Genomic DNA, 18,091 nt, shown 5'->3' with positions numbered 1-18,091 from the left:
TTGTTTCTACATCCCACTAACTACTTCTGATGGTTTTTGGAGATGCTGAGGTGCCAGAATTTTGTCCCGCAGAAATTCTTTTACATACCGGTAAATTTACCAACACGAGGCTGCCGTAGGGCTATTAGAGCACCTTCAAATACCACCGGACAGAGCCAGGATCGAACCTGCCAAGTTGGGGTCAGAAGGCCATTGCCTCAACCATCTGAGCCACTCAACCCAGCATTTTAATGAAGATTATGTGCAATACAATGTAATGTTTGAAACAAATATGTTTTTAGTACTTGCTTCTTCATCAGTTTTCAGATCACATCAGTTTCACAATATGCAGCCTTTACTGCGTAATAATACACAAGCCGTTTATTATAACACCGCTTTAATAATCAACAACATATACAAACAACAGTTAATATACAAAGACATGAAATGTCTCTGGTATGTTTATCATTGAAAAGCACCAACAGACAGCACTCTCTGCATTACTGAAACACATTCTACAATTTTGAAGAAGTTGGAAATTTATCAAAAACTTTGTTCCTTCCAGAAGGCAAATAATACTTTAATATTACCTGTAAACTTTCCAAATAATTAATCTAACGGTCAGTATCAAAAGACAAGTAATCAGGACAACTAATTTTTCAGAAATGCACTGCAAGTGGCTAGTTACTTAGAGAGGATTGCACTATACAAACACCATTTACCGGAAACCACAAAAACTTTGCATCTGCATGGTATTTTCAAAGTTTGGTTATTTTTTTGAACAGGCATTGTACACGGTGGGCGATAAGTGCCTGTACCCCTGTAGCTGTTTCGTATCAAATGTTATTTATGAAGGTTGGTAGCTATATTACCTCTTATTAATTGCTGGAATCAAGTGTTGGAATACAGAGGGGCCCAGAAAATGTAGACACTTTTTGACTGTTAATATCTTTGGAACAAAATGACATATTGCTGCAATTATTGCACGGTAGCGTAGTCCATTGTTTTCTCAACAGATGATGGTCATGTCAATGGCGCGACAATCTTGGTGCGTGTTTTCCAGCAGATGACAGTGAAGTAAGATTGTCATTTGAGCAACGCAAGGCCATATTGAAATGGTACTAAGAGTACGAAAGCACGACGGAGGTACAACGATAATGGCATAATGCGTATGGAATTCAGCCGCCACCACCAACACGTACAACAATTTATCATATTCGGGATAAATTTGAAGCTGACGGTACTGTTAAGGATGTGCATAAGAAAAGGTCTGGCCGACCAAAAACATCAACAAGTCCAGCTTCCAGTGCTGCTGTCTTGCAACATTTTACTAGGTCACCTCAAAAATCTGTGAATCAGGGTGCACGCAAAAGCGGGGTAAGCTGATCAACCGTATGACGAATTCTGATGGCTGCGAAGTGGAAAGTATACATTCCAGGATCAGTGTTCGCTATAAGAGAGGACGACCCAAATTGAAGGATGGAATACTGCGTGTGGTTTGAAGGCATGCTTCGCGAGGATGAACGGTTTGCAGGGATGGTTATCTGGTCTGACAAGGCGCAATTCAAACTGAACGGTACTGTAAACTGCCACAACTGTGCGTACTGGGCTCCTGAAAATCCTCACATTCATATGGACGAACATGTTAATCTACTCTGTGTTAATGTGTGGTGTGGTCTGTCATCGCACGGTTTGATTGGCCCATTCTTCTTTGAAGGTACCTTAACTGGTAAGGTGTATCTTCATATGCTGCAAACATCGATTTTACCTGCCATCCGAGAGGTGTTTGGAAATGAAAGATTTTACCTACAACAAGATGGTGCTCTTTCTCATTACCACAGAGATGTCAGGGCGTACTTAGATGAAAATCTACCTGGACGATGGATAGATCACAGAGGAGCTATTGAGTACCCACCACGGTCTTCAGACCTTACACCTCTTAACTTCTACCTATGGGGGACCTTGAAAAATGTTTATCGACAGAAGCCAGCTACAATGAACCAGCTACGAGAAACCATCAAGGTGCCCTGTGCGGCTATCATACAGGCAACACTGACAGCCATAGTTCGGTCAGCAGTTCAGCGCTATCGACATTGTTTGGCTGCTAATGGGGGTCACTTTGAACACTTAAAATAACTTTCCCCCATGCAAGAATTGTAACGGTATGTCATTTTCTTCCAATAATACTGACTATCAAAGAGTGCCTACATTTTTCTGGACCCCTCTGTACATACTGTCGCAGTCAAGTGTTAGTGTGAAGCCATGGCAGATGTGAGCTGTAAGAGTTACACTACTGAGGAGAGATTAGTGGCAAGTGTGTGGGTGCATGAATGACAACACACAGAGCAGACGATAGGACAGATTATGAGAGGATTCCAGGAAAGATTTAATACGGCTCCACCGTGAAAAGCAACACTTACCGATATGGACAGACATACTTTTGCCTTGGGCAGTATTAAAGACAGGCCGCGGAATGGAAGGAAGGAGATACGAGAAGAAACATTTGCTGGAGTCTGTGCTTCAATTGAATAATCTCCTATGAAGTAGACGCATAAACGTGCTTTGAAACTCACTATACCGAGGACAACAATGCAAGGTTATATTAAAAAATACCTTAAGTTCAGACCTTTTCAACTGACGTTCGTAAACGAGTTATCAAGATAGAGACCGGAATAAGCGCATTTTTCCCTGCCGTGCTTTGTTAACTAAATTCCCAAATGCGGTGAACTATGCCAAGGTTATGTTTTCAGATGAATGTGCTATTTATCGCAGCTAACGTGCTAGAAACGTTGTTGTATGGGCCAAAGAAAATCCTCATTAACACAGCTGAGTTGGAAAGGAACCCGCCTCATGTAATGATATGGGCAGCAATGACAACAACATCTGCTTAACCATACTTTTTTGAAGGGAATGTGAATGGTGCAAGTAATTTACACATGTTAAAACATGGTTAATTCCCCAGCTTGAGGAAAGGGGCCTTACAGAACGCATATGGTTGCAGCAAGATGGAGCGCCTACTCACTACGCTCTTGCAGTGCGCAAGTTCCTAAAGAAACATTTCCCAGGACGGTGGATATGTCATGGTACATTAGCAACACCAGCTCTCTTGAAATGGTCACCAAGTCGTCCAGACCTCACCATACCTGACAACTCGTTACGGGGAGTCATTAAGGCACATGTATCTGCATGTGGTTATGCTACAAATGAAGAACTACGCAATGCTCTTGATAAGGCATTTCGCAGTATAATACGGAAATTATATTTTACTATGTTTAAATAACTTCACGTTAATATTGTATTCAGCACTGCAAACAGCAGAACAAGTTCGCCACTTCACTACACTCACTCTCTCGCAGAGTATGTTCAAGTTCTTTCTCCTTTTCAGGATAAGGCACACACAATACAACAAAGCCTACCTGATAAAGACAATTAACTGTAAGCAGATTTATGTTAATTAGACCTCAAACATGTGTTTAAAATAAATAACAGAAAATGAATGAGATATTGCAACATAATACATATGCAGACAGACTAAATGACTAAAATGGTAGAGTACCAGTTTTTTTTTTTTTTTTTTTTTTTTTTTTTTGTACAACTTGTTTTTACGTCGCACCGACACAGATAGGTCTTATGGTGACGATGGGACAGGAAAGGGCTAGGAGTGGAAAGGAAGCGGCCGTGGCCTTAATTAATTAATTAATTAATTAATTAATTTGCCTGGTGTGAAAACGGGAAACCACGGAAAATCATCTTCAGGGCTGCCGCCAGTGGGGTTCGAACCCACTATCTCCCGAATACTGGATACTGGCCGCACTTAAGCGACTGCAGCTATCAAGCTCGGTAGTACCAGTTTTCTGAGCTCAAGTGGTGGTATAAGACAGTGAAACATTTAGGGACTTAACAATGTGAACTACTTGAACTGAAGAGATGCTGTCTGAACATATGTGCTCACAAATTACCTGCCAAACAAAATTTCAGAGCTGTCAATGTGAACTGACAATACTTCGGTCAAATACACAGTTTAAAAAAAAAGGGGGGGGGGGGGAAGATTTTTTGAACGTATGCTATGCTCCATAAAACAATACCACACACCCAGGTATATTACCAACTAAACCTTTATTCCTTACGGTTCAAGTATACAAAAGAACATCGATGAATTCGCATTCATTTTCAGAACACAAACGGAAATGTCCAAATAGGGGCGAAAACAAAGTGATAACAGTCCTCAAGGGTGGATTTTTATCACAGGTGGAGAGCTTCAGTATGGTGTATGTGCTTCATGGGCATTTATCACAGCTTGGCACCTACGAGGCATGCTCCGTATAAGTCGACAGAAGTCATCTGCGGTATCAGGTCCCATTCTTCAATGAGAGCCTGTTCGAGGTCTTGGAGAGTCTGTGGTGGAACAGGACGCCCACGAACACTTCTGTCAAGCCTATCTCACACATGCTCGATGGGATTAAGGTCGGGACTCACTGCTGGCCATTCCATTTCTTGAACGTCCAGTTCTCACAAGACAGCTCTGGTGATGCGTGCTACATGAGCCCTGGCATTGTCGTGCATGAGTACGAATTCAGGGCCAACACTGTATGCAGCAACCAACACATGCTGTAGCAGTATCTGCTCGATGTACCCTGCAGCGGTAAGATTACCACGGATGACGACAAGATCTGTACGGCCATCAATACTGATGCCACCCCACATCATCACAGAACCTTGTCCGAATCGGTCGCCTTCCTGGACAACATTTGGCATGACCTGCTCCCCACGGCATCTCCATACACGGTGATGTCCATCACGCTGTGTCAGGAGAAATCTGGTCTCTTCTGTGAACAACAAAGGTCTCCATTGGCGAAGCAGCCAGTTGACGTGAGTACGGGCAAACAGAAGGCGAGCTGCGCAATGTTGCTGCATTAACTGGGCACTCGAAAAGGACATCTGGGTCGTAAGGACACTTCTGTTAACCTGTTTCTTACTGTCTGGTCAGACACCGTGACTCCAGTGACCCTCCTGAGGTCTTGTTGCAGTTCTCTGGCAGTTGCTGAATGACGCCGCAACACACAGATGGTCAGACATCGGTCATCCTGTGGGGTCGTCATGCGTCCATGACCTTGTCCAACTCTCCTTGTGAACTGGCCTGTCTCACTGTAGCGATTCCACAAGCGTCGAATAATTGATGGAGAGACATTGAGATCCACAACAAAACATCGAAAAGTCCATCCTTCTTGGATGGAAGTGACGACCCTTGCGACTTGAACCTCGTTACGATGTCTCATGGGATGTGCTGATTTACGTACACTGTGCTCAAATGACCTCAGTAGTCTGTGTATCTCACAACAACACACGAACTCACGGCTATTCACTTTGTTTTGAGGGGTCAACTGACAGATTAATGCATGGCTATGCCTACAGATGGAGCGTAACTTCGATTTGACATACCCTGAGTAGCTAAGGTCTCAAGGTATGCTTTACGACCAGTGAAACCCCTTCTACCAAATTAACGTTCACATACCAGACGTTACAAAACATGTTCACCTAATTTTTTTGAACTGTGTACAAGTGATATCTCCACAGAACATTGCACACTGACAATGCAGCACACATGCAATGTTGTATATCATAGTGAGCTTCAAATTAGGTATTCAATGCTCTACTCCCTAAACTGGAGCCTTAATAATCTATTCTACAACTCAGGAGGATCGCATTCAGCTCTTTGGTGGTGATCGTGATGTTCAAATTATGTACTTCCCATCATTTAATATCTCATAGTACAACTGAAAAAAAAAAAAAAAAAAAAAAAAAATAATAATAATAATAATAATAATAATAATTGCATATTTTCTACATTACAAGGCTTAGTTGTTAGGTACTAGAGTGCTGTTGCAGTTTAGCAGGGTACATGTATTTGTTAACCAAAACTTTGTTAACACGTAACACAATGAGAATTCTGCTAACTCTCATTCTCACACCAATAATAATCAAATTTATTTATTTATTTATTTATTTATTCATTCATTCATTTATTCATTCATTCATTCAGGATCAGCAACAGCATAACGCCGAATTACAAAGATCCAAAATTTAAAATACGAGCTTTAATCTTCTCAACAGAACTTCTAAGAACTGCACAATTCTATGTCTTCAACACTGTCAGATTCTTTAGCTATGACAATACATGCAACACAATTACCATTAGACTGGACTCTTCTGAGGAAGAATTGAAGCCAAACTTTGTATACCTTGTCCCATGCTAGGGTCCTTCACAAAAAAAAAATTATAAATCTCATCTTACTCTTCATCAACTATTTGTCAAATTCATCATTTGAACATTCAGAATGGTATCTGAGAACTGAAATTTATACCCAATAAACACTTAATACCTTAGGCTTACACTGATCATTTTAGGAGATACACTGAGCAGAGTGAACTGTACGAAAGTAAAATAGTGTTATGTTTAGAATTTCTGCTTGGGATGAAATCTAGGGAACACATGAAAAAAGGTATCCTACAAAACTGGAAAAATGCCAAAGGTAAGCATACTATGTTATTGTTCTCTTCAGGCACTGTTTATTACCCCCTATTGTCATTTTAGATCATTATAATTGCTGCAATGGTTTCCTGCTTCAAGTTTAAGAGCATTCGACTGCAAGGAGCTGAAAGATCGATGAATTCAGAGTAAAAATGTTCAAGCAGTTTAGAAAGTACTGTATCTATTTAACAGTAATTTCATATCGATAAGTTTATTTTAATTTCTTTTAGAAACACTTTCATATGGATCATCATTCTTTTTAAGTTAATCTACAGACAACCGGTCCCACTGTCATGAACAACTGATAATCTGCAGGCCAACAATTGAGAATTGATGGTTAAGGAAAAATTAAAACAGTAAGAATGTTCAAAATTCTCTATCAACATTAGTAACAGTTACAGTGTTTGCTGGTTCTGCATTGCTCCCCTAAAGAATTCAGATTGTATCCTATCATTATTATCCTCATTATAACGAGCTGAAGAGTAAAACAAAATATCTTCTTTTTAATTTTGTTATTGCTTTTACGTCCCGGTAACTACTTTTGTCAGTTTTTGGATATGCTAAGGTGCCAGAATTTTATCCCACAGGAATTCATTTAAGTGCCAGTATATCTACCGACACGAGGCTGACATATTTAAGTATCATCAAATACCACCAGACTGAGCCAGGATTGAACCTGCCAAGTTGGGGTCGGAAGGCCAGCACCCCAACCGTCTGAGCCACTCAGCCTGGCTCTCTTCTTTTTTCCGGGACTATTTCATTTATCTACAAAATAAGAAAATGTTTAGGGAGAAGTATCTTAATCCAATGCTTTTACATTAAATTAGCTGCAACAGCGATTAAATGCCATAAAAACAATACAAAAAACTCTTTGTTGTCTGAATGAAATTGTGTAAGTTTCCACTCTTGAAATCACATCCAGTTTATATGGTCTGCATTTAGCTGTTCTTTCAACCACTGATGTACAGAAAGATATGTGTCAGCTGTGTTAATGGGAAGAAAACAATATTTTTAAAATACTGAAGCATGGAGTATGCATTGCTGATTCACTTGACACCTCAAAATACAGGTCTTCAATACTTGTGTACTGATTATGCTTCTGTGTAATTGAGAAAAATGAAATCTATATATTGTAATAAAAATGAAAGTGGGAGCAATGTTAGTGTCTTTGTTTCACCCTAACTCGGAAACTTCAATGAAATTTGGTGAACATTTAGGTGTACTTTTAAATGAAATACCATGTTATATACTATAAACCCAACTCAAAGAAGGGTGTATAGGGTGGGTGGATGTGTTCAGGTGTGTGTATGTGTCACCCATTCCCAAATTACTGAAGTCCAAGCAACACCAAAACCTAAGATGTTTCATGAAAAAACCCTACCCCATAGCAAAGCAAAGTCACCTCTGTACAGCCCATGAAGGCCCTTGGAGGAGTGGAAGGTAAAGGCTTCCACCATTGTTAACCTCGGCACGTGATGGGATAGAGTGGTTAGCTCTACGCCCGGCCGCCTTTGCCCCCAGGAATTAACCTGGTACTCATTTTTGGTGTAGGCTGAGTGAACCTCAGGATCATATGCACCTCCAGAAGTGGAAATCTCGTTTCTTAAATTTTACGACTTCCTGACGGGGATTCGAACCCACGTCCTTCCGGGCGAACCGAGCACGCCTTTACCGCCTCGGCCAGGCAGCCTCCCCACCCCGTAGGCAAGTAAATATTGATGATCAAAAGGCTATTTACGGGCAGTGTATCGAATGAATAGCTTTTGAAATATCACCTCCAAAACAATTCATAAATAAATCACTCAAAAGCAAGTAGGCAGACCGGTGGAGGATCGGGGAGGGCAAAGGGAAAGGAGTGATCATTTGCCAGAACAGCTCGCCATGTTTGAAGGCAAAGCGTACAGCTCTAACTTTTCATTCTGCAAGCATGCTTGTTCAAGAGTAACCAGTTTCAAGGATATCTTTATTTGTGCTCCTGGGAATAAGGCACACAATTCCATCTACAAAGAAGTCTTACAATGAAAATATAATAACAATCAACTGGCTATAATGTTTGAAAAGCAACTCTGATTGAACAAGTTTGTGTGATAAGCAGTTAACTTCTATATTTAAAAAATAAGAAGAAGAATTCGAGCACACCAACTTACTATCGCCATAATGTTAACGGATCTACATGGAGGTGCCTATCGGTGACATTATTTACAAACAATTACTAAATGTAATCAGAGAAGAACATCACCCGAACAGTATTTATAAAGAAATTCAATGTGATCCATGTTGAAGTGATGGACTTTTGAAGAAACAAAATTCACTTCTGCAATGAGAGTCAATTTTATCATATTGTGAATTACAAATCCTTTCTCAACAGCCACTTATTGTTTCATAACAGACTCTGAACAGAGTTTGGTGTACAGTTTTGTAATACTCAGCAACATTCTTCAGGATGAAGCACAGCCTGGGTTGACAAGTGACCAACATTTTGCCACCCTTTCAGTAGGCTTTGTCAAAGCTGAATGGCTAGTGGAGGTAAACGGCATTACACAGCTTTCACAGAGCCTGATACAAGGATGCTGAAATGTTGACCACACACCAACCCCAGGATGCAGCACAATCTAAATTACAATGTACAACAGCTATGAGCCCATTGTTTCAATTTTCCACGGGCCTCAACATATGCATGTAGACTGGTAAAACTTGCTATAGAGTGCATATCCAATTTCAAGGATCGTTTATCTAGTTCTGCATGTACAATAAACAGGCAGTGAATCTCTGAGAAACGGTAATCCATTCAAAGCCTTCTAGCATAACCACATGAAGAAGAGAAAGAACAGGTACATACAGAACTAGTATACAAAGCGTATTTTGTAACAATGGGTATAATAGAACTTGTGTGTTTCTCTATATCTTCCTAACAGGAAGGTCTTCCTTTCTTCTGCAATATAATTTCATCCATTGAATCAGATATGCTTCCAAATAAAGTCAAAGTATAGACACAGTAGTCTACAATCTATCCAAACAAAACCAGGTCTCAAACCATAGTGTAGATTAACCTGCACTATGTAATAAGAACCAGAAATAGAAAGGAGAAATCATGTAGAGAAGAAATTCTCTAAGTAAATGCAAAAAAGAATCAAACCTGAATCATTCTGAAAAGACAAGCATGCAACAAACACTGGGAACAATCCAGATTATTCAAATCCACATGTGACTTCTGGAAGATACTGTCTGAGTTCAGGTAACTTGTGTCTATCAGGCATTTGTCCTTAACACAATTAACAACTGCATCATAATGAACTGCTTGTATAGCATCAAGTAGTCAAATGATCCATATGTGCTTTCAATACTTAATTACACACAAACTATCAAAATAATCATCAATTAAGCTATTTCATTATTATCAATATTTTATGCTTAACTAGATTCTTTTCAAATTAATTCCATAAATTAATTGTAATTTTAGAATTTTGAATTAACAACATACGGTAACCACTTCAATTTCATCAACAGTACCTTCTTATTATATTAAGTGTAAAATATTATTTATATAGGAAGTAATTTATTTCTTTATAATTTTTGACATTGTTAGAAGTTTCTATTGCAGGTAGCAGATAGGGGACCCTCTTCGGAGGCAGCCCTACTCAGGGAATGGCTCCCCTGCCTATGTGAGTCCCAGAGCACACTGACCCAGTAACATCGTGTAAAGGTCCCAGCTCAGGGTTACGAGTGAATACCACGACGACATCTACGGCGGAGAAGGTGGACTTCGGTATGGTGGAGATGGCGGAGGAGGCAGCCCTGGACTCGGGGATAGATATGAGTACAATCTAAAGAGACCAATATTGCTTTGGGCAGATGAGGCTCTTTAAGAGGGCTGATGGTCCCTTGGTGGAGGTAATACCACAAAAGTCCATCTAGCAACGTCTGCACTTCTTGTTAGGGGTGGCTGCAAAAGACATCTGTTTCCCCATGTTAGGGGCAGCCTGAAGGAATCCTGGCAGTAGGTATAAAATGTCTTTGGTTGTGACGAGCCCATTGTACTAGCAGCCTATCAAATGATCGAGAGCGAGTCGAGGCCTCAGAAATGGTTCAGGCGTCCCCCAAAAGCGACGCGTAGTTCCTGGTGTTCTCATCCTGAGGGGGGGGGGGGGTGTTAAAGGAGGGCAACCAGCGGCAAAGATTGCAACCATAAATGTCTTAACAGCAAGACATTACCAATAATGTTATCTACTTTTACAGTTTTCGGAAACACCAAGGTGCCGGAATGTAGTCCTGCAGGAGTTGTTTTACGTGTGCATTGTTGGAATTGGTGAAACCAACAGAAGAGATTGGGGAAGGTTTTTCAATTGTTTTGGAGTGGAGGTGCAAACTGCAATAGCTTTTATTGTGAGAGAAGACCTGGAACAGTACATACAGTAGTGGTCTACTAAGTAAATGACAAGAATCATGAAAATCATACTTGGCTTGAAAAGTGAAGTGCACGATTTTATCCAAGTACATGCAACTCAGAGAGGTTATGTTGAAGAGAATCTAGAGGAGTTCATGGAGGGATGGAGACGTTCACTGAAGATAAAGAAGTGGTGATAATGGGAGACATGAATGCCCACATAGGAACAGCCTGGCAAGGCAAAGAAGAGATAATTGATCCTTTCAGTTATGGGAATAAAAATGCAGAAGAACTACTACCAGATTTTTGTGAAAGGAATGGATTAACAGTAGGCAATACATGGTTCAGAAAGAAGAACAGCCAAAAAATAACTAGATATGGATGGGGACAAAGCAGAACAAAAACAATGATTGATCCGTTTTAGTTAAGAGAGAGAAACGTTGATAATTGGAAGACGTGACAGCTATGCCAAGAGAAGATTTTGAAGGAGACCATAAAATTGTAGTAGCTAAATTAAGGCTTGGTAAAATAGTGAAATTAAAAGAGATAAGAAAAAGAAAAATAAAGGTATGGAAATTAAAGGAAAAGGGAGCACAAGAGAAGTTCCATGAAGAACTGAAAAAACAAATTCCTAAAAGAGACCTTGTGAGAGGATGTTAAAGGAAGTAAGAAAGTGTTATATGGATTGCTTAAAAGCAAAGTAAACAGGAGAGAAGATATAAAATTTGTAAGGACAGATACAGGACAAATTTTGATGCAAAGACAGGATATTCTCCAGCGATGGGAGTAGTATTTTGCTAAATTAATATCTATCAAATTCAAAGAACTGGAGGAAGATGAGGAGCATAAAAAAGAAATGGTGGAAGAAAACTAAAATAAAGATATAACAATGTTGGAAATAAAAGGAGCTACAGAGAAGATGAAAAGTGGCAAAGCATCAGGTGTGGATGAGGTGGCTACAGAGATGATAAAGGCAGTAGGACCAGTAGAGTTACATTGGATATATAGATTATTTCAAGTGATATGGAAGAAAAAAAAAGATGTACCACAAGATTGTAGGAAGGGTCTGATAATCCCAGTATTCAAGAAGGGTGATAAGCTAGTTGTTTTACGTCGCACCGACACAGATAGGTCTTATGGCGACGATGGGACAGGAAAGGGAAGGAAGGAAGGAAGGAAGGAGTGGGAAGGAAGCGGCCGTGGCCTGGTGTGAAAATGGGAAACCACGGAAAACCATTTTCAGGGCTGCCGACAGTGGGGTTCGAACCTACTATCACCCGAATACTGGATACTGGCCACACTTAAGTGACTGCAGCTATCGAGCTCGGTAAGGGTGATAAGAAAGAATGTAGGAACTATATGGGAATTGCCCTCATTTCACATGTAGCAAAGATCTTTGAGAGAATTTCAGAGGAAAGACTGAGGATGAAAGTAGAAAAGGAAATGGAGGAAGAGCAATAGGGATTTACAAGAGATAGATCAACATTTACAATTTGTTTTATGTCACACCAACACAGATAAGTCTTATGGTGACGATGTGATGGAAAAGGCCTGGGAGTGGGAAGGAAGTGGCTCTGGCCTTAATTAAGGTACAGCCCCAGCATTTGCCTGGTGTGAAAATGGGAAACCACAAAAAATCATCTTCAGGGCAGCTGACCGTGGGGTTCAAACCCACTATCTCCTAGATGCAAGCTCACAGCCGCGTGCCCCTAATCGCATGGCGTTTAGGAACATGATGGGAAAAAGATGGGTGTTCAGGAAGGATTTAGTGATGACATTTATAGATATTGACAAGGCATATGACAGTGTACAGTGGCAACTGGTCTGGGATGCAATGATTAAAAAAATATTAAGGTAGGCAGAGCAGAAGTACAAATGATCAAAGCTATGTATGAAAAGTGTAAGTAGTGTGAAGACTAAGACAAGACAAACAAACTGGTTCAATGTAGAAACAGGATTTCGACAAGGAAGTGTATTAACCCGCCTACTCTTCAGCAAAGTCATGGATGAAATCTACAAGAGTATACAACAAAAAAGTGGGAAGTAAAGAGACAAAGACCTTACTCTTTGCAGATGACACAGTAATATGGGGAGAAGATGAAATAGGAGTACAAGCACAAGTTACAGTATGCAACCAGGAAACAGAGGAATATGGAATGAAAATAAGTGTGGAGAAGAGTAAGACAGTAGTGATGACGAGAGGTAATAGAGGAGGAAGAGGGAATATGGAAGTAAATGGAAGACCATTAACAGTCGTGAAAAGCTTAAAATATTTTGGAGCCCTTCCCTGTCCTATCGTCACCGTAAGACCTATCTGTGTCGGTGCAACGTAAAGCAACTAGCAATATATATATATATATTGGGGAGTATATATGCAGAAGATAAGAAAATAAACAAAGAAATTGGAAAGAATCCAACAAGACATTGGGTTGTACAAATGTGTGAGAGGTATAGTGTGGAAATGGGACATCCCAGAGAAATGCAAGAAACTTCTATACTCAATGTATTACACACCAATTTTGACATATGTGGCGGGAACATGGACAAGAAAAAAACATGATGGAAAAAGAAACTAAGCAGCTGAGATGAAATTCCTTAGAGAAATAATTGGGAAGACATGAGGGGATAAAATCAGAAACATAAAAATCAGAGAGAGAATTAGATTCCATAAACCGTAAGACAAGATAGAGACCAGTAAATAGAAATGGTACAGACACATGGTGAGAATGGAAGGGGATTGAGTTCCACAGCAGGTATTTATGGAGAAAATAGTAGGAGGAAGACAACGGGGAAGGCCCAGAAAGAAGAGGATGGATATGGTGAAGGAGAGTATAGAGAAGAGAGGAGTAAAAGTAGAAGAAATATTGGACAAAGGAAGGGAGTGGTGTGAAATAGAAAACTGTGGAGGTCCTTGATTCACAACCAGACCCAGAAAACTGGGAAGAAGAAGAAAAGAAGAAGTAGTAGTTTCTATTTCATTACTCTTGTCAAATACAAATATTTCTCGTAGAAGTTTTTGGTAGAGATGAGGCCAAGTACATCTTCCAAGAAGTGGGAACTTGCCAAAAATAGTTAATAATCTATTAAACTCAAAAAATATAATGTGGCATGAAGTTCAAGGACCTGAATATTCTAAACCAAATTTCACAGCAAAGATGAAATGAGGAAAATCCAACAAAAACTAACACACAACAAATTAATGTTCAACTACCTAACAGCAGGCAACAAAGGAACTTTGATAAAAAACAAACTAGAGCATATACATACAGTATTTTATTTTATTCATTCATTCATTCATTTATTTATTTATTTATTTATTGATAAACTCAACAACTTTACAGACATTCTGGATTACCACAAGGACAAAGTTTAACTACATCAAGAAAGGTAACAAAATTCAATTTGAACAGAATTCAATTTTTACAGAATGAAACTTTCTAATAAAATAGACACCAAGAACCAAGATTACAAAAAAAAAAAAAAAAAATAATTACCTGATCCAGCAATGCATTTTGCCATACTCTAAAGAGCATAAGATATGTCTTATCACGAGCAGTAAACGTTGTGAAGAAAAGTTTCTCCCCTTCTGTACAAACTAAAATTGCATTGGGAATCACCAAAGCTGTTTTCTCCTTTGTGATAGCAGTAACATCCTTCCACCTCAATGTAACCTGAAAACGTAAAAGCAATTGAGAACAATGTTAAATAACTACACTGGAAGAAATATGATTATAGAAGCAGGGTCAGAATAACTTTATCGAAGGAAATTGGGGATGATAACTATAGAAATAAAATACAATACAACAAAAATGCATCTTTTCACAAGAACCAAGGGAGTTAGCTATGCAGAACACGTCACCCTTCATTCGGGAAATGATGGGTTTAACCCTACTGTCGGCAGCCCAGAAGATGGTTCTGCTTGGTTTCCCATTTCTACACTAGGCAAATGCTAGAGCTATACCTTAATTATGTCAATGGTTCCTATTGACGAAAAACTACTTGGGTTAAATGTACTGAATTAAGAAAAACTACCATCTAAATATGAAAAACAACTTCTGATCCTCTGTTCACATTACGGTATCAATCTTATGATGAAATATTTTTTGCTGCCTGCTGGAAAAACAGCATAATATCTATCATCATTAATGAATGAATCAGTTTCAGAAATAAGTCAATTTAAGGTATGATTAATTTTTATACGCCTCTGACTTTTACTACAGCACTGAGGTTATCAATTTTATTTATCTACTTTAAGAGCTCGCAGGACTTCAGGATTGTGTTATAATAATAACAAATTAATTTTTAATGAAATTAACAAGAAAAAATATTATATTTTTCTATAGTATATCTAGTCAACAACACCAAGAAGTCAAAACATCCATAAAATTACCATAGAAAAATTCTACGTTTTAAATGTTCTTCCAATATTTTAAAAGTCTATGTCTGCAACATGTAAAACAAGTTTTATGTATCATTTTAACTATATAATTTATTTTTTTCATTCATAGGAGATAAAATTTATTATTGTTACGAATGGTTTTCTGGAACCCACAAAAGTGTTTTCATAATAACGACACATTTACTGACCTGCAACAACAAGTTTTCTCTTAATTTCTCTTAATCTGTAGCTGTGGAAGGGCAAAAGAATAACTGAAACATGTCCTGCTGGGCTGAGTGGCTCGGACGGTGGAGGTGCTGGCCTTCTGACCCCAACTTGGCAGGTTCGATCCTGGCTCAGTCCGGTGGTATTTGAAGGTGCTCAAATACGTCAGCATCGTGTCAGTAGATTTACTGGCATGTAAAGTATCTCCTGCGGGACTAAATTCTGGCACCTCGGCATCTCCAAAACCCATAAAAGTAATTAGTGGGACGTAAAGCAAATAACATTAAATTATTGAAACATGTCCTACAATTTATAATTTTTCGAAAGTTAAAATTGTGAAGTATTTAAAGGCGGATAAATACACCATTCCTTATATAGGAATACATTTAATTTGTCAGTCCATCTTAGTTGATGAGCGATGATGGAAGCTTCCACACTATTAATACTTGCTCTATCAAAAACTGCAAGATTGGTAATATGGTCCTCTCTCTTGATGTTCAAAGTGGAGCAGAGTTTATGCTAGTCCAAGTGCTCACAGCAGCATAACATCCAGGCTTCACATTCATAAAGTAGTGTTGAAATTACAACAACTTCGCAGACCATGATTTAGTTATGAAAGTTAATCTTTCCTTGCTCCTGAAGACTCTCTGGGATGGTCGTCCAAATGCCATGTGAGCAACACCGAGTCTGATTTCCAAATCCTATTCCGAAGTACAGTGTTTATACCAAATGCTCTCACAGTATGGAAAATGGTCAACTTCTGTCATGTCTAAAATGGTGATATTAAATTCTGCAGTGGTAGTTCCTGGGGCAGGTTGTGAAAGTTCTTGGTTTTCTGAGCGTTCATGGTGAAGCTAAAACAATCATAAGCACACTTGAAACAACTGAAGGATTGTTGTAGCTCATCAGGTGTAAAAGTAGGTGATACAATCTCATCAGCATACCGCATATCAGTTACCTTGGTAACACTGGATTATCGCTATGAGTGAAGTCTGGCCGAGTTGAAGAATCCTCTATCAAAGCAGTACTTGATCTCAATGCCAGGGTTGTTTGTAGATGATATTTCACAAATCATGACAACCAAGTACAGAGCCAAAGAGTGTCGTGGCAAGTACACAGCCCTGCATCAAATCATGTGTGATTGGAAAAGGTTCAGAGATGATATTCTGTTGTAAAACTTGCCCATATATGCCATCATGAAGTTCCTGGACTTTACTATCAATTTGTTCTGACAAGCGAAGTGTCTAAGCACTGCCCACATGCCAGATTTTGGTACAGAATCAAAGGCTTTTTCCAGATCATAAAATACCATGAACAATGCTTTCTGTTGCTCCCTACATATTTCCTGAAGATGTCTTACACAGAAGAATATAAGTTGTGGCTCTGGAAGCCAGAAAACCACAGAGATTAATGGAGAATCCTCCCAGAAATAACTAGGAGGCAGCTAAGCATAATTACTGCTAGGACTACCTCCTACAGATAGCAAGGATATACTGCGAGAGTCTCCACATACACAATCATAAGCACACTTGAAACAACTGAAAGATTGTTGTAGCTCAACAGGTGTAAAAGTCGGTGATACAATCTCATCTGCATACCGCATATCGGTTACCTTTGTAACACTGGTGATCATAGTGGCATAGGTAATTTTTGGGCTTTCCACACTGAGAGAAAAAGTATGAAAAGTCTTGTCTTTAGAGGTAAGCCTCCACTTTAAATTAGTTCCTACCAGATCATGTCTGTATTTCCCAGGCTTGTAGGCCATGAAGCCCAGAAAATGCAGACATGATTTATAACACTGGCCATGAAAGTCTCAACTGCTCTAGATCCAGCCAGATGATGCCTGGTCCAGGTGTCTTCCTGAGTTACAACTTATTTAGTGCCTTGAATTCCTGGTATGTTACTGACACTGCCATCCATGGCTGTTGAGGTTGCTGTTGAATGTCACAGAGAAAGTCCTCAGCAGCGGCAGACCTTTGATTCGAAAGAGTGTGAACAAGTTCTTTCCAGCACTCCAGGATATCCTTGCTGTCAGTAAGGACTGAAATACTGTCAGCAGATTTCAAAGTTCCTGTTGAAGAGTGAATTGGTCCACGCATTTCTTTTATTCCCATGTAGATGTTTCGCAGATCTTCGGCATCAAACAGCCTCGAGAGTTTTTTTTTTCCCCCACCTCATTAACCGTATTTCAATTAAGCACATCTGACATTTATGATTGTGTTGTTGAAAATGAGCCTTTTTTCAGGCTAGAAGGTGGATCTTGAAGAATGGACAGAGAAGCTTCCTGTCTGGCACTGATAGGGCCCAACATTTTGTCACTGTTGCCCTCGAACCTGTCTTGCTTCTTCACTTTCTGAAAGCCGATAATCTCCTCTACTGACTCAGTGATAATCTTATGAAGCACTGACCATTCTTGCTCAACGTCTTTCATGTTAGCTGGATTACTTGCAAGCATGTTACAGATGGTTTTCAAAGCCTGTACCAATAATTCATCAGAGAGCTTAGAAATAATAAACTTCCAGCAGGACAGATTTAAGCAATGCACAGGTGGCTTTCTGCAGTAAGAGATCCTGAGTTGGCATACCAGAAGTTTATG

The 18,091-nt window shown here is 39.4% G+C and overlaps 1 protein-coding gene across 5 annotated transcripts in view; it reads right to left on the bottom strand.

The window, feature by feature from the left end:
• Positions 1–18,091, bottom strand: part of GramD1B (GRAM domain containing 1B) — a 557,013-nt gene that overhangs the window by 165,502 nt on the left and 373,420 nt on the right. For all 5 annotated transcript variants that reach the window (XM_067141766.2, XM_067141765.2, XM_067141764.2 and 2 more), the window contains one exon: positions 14,387–14,563. In XM_067141766.2, coding sequence (XP_066997867.1) covers positions 14,387–14,563 — 177 coding nt within the window. The remainder of the gene's footprint in view (positions 1–14,386; positions 14,564–18,091) is intronic.

This window comes from Anabrus simplex, chromosome 2 (genome assembly GCF_040414725.1).
Source record: "Anabrus simplex isolate iqAnaSimp1 chromosome 2, ASM4041472v1, whole genome shotgun sequence".
NCBI lineage: Eukaryota > Metazoa > Arthropoda > Insecta > Orthoptera > Tettigoniidae > Anabrus > Anabrus simplex.
The sequence above is the reverse complement of the archived record's forward strand: the minus strand, read 5'-3'. Positions and strand labels throughout refer to the sequence as shown.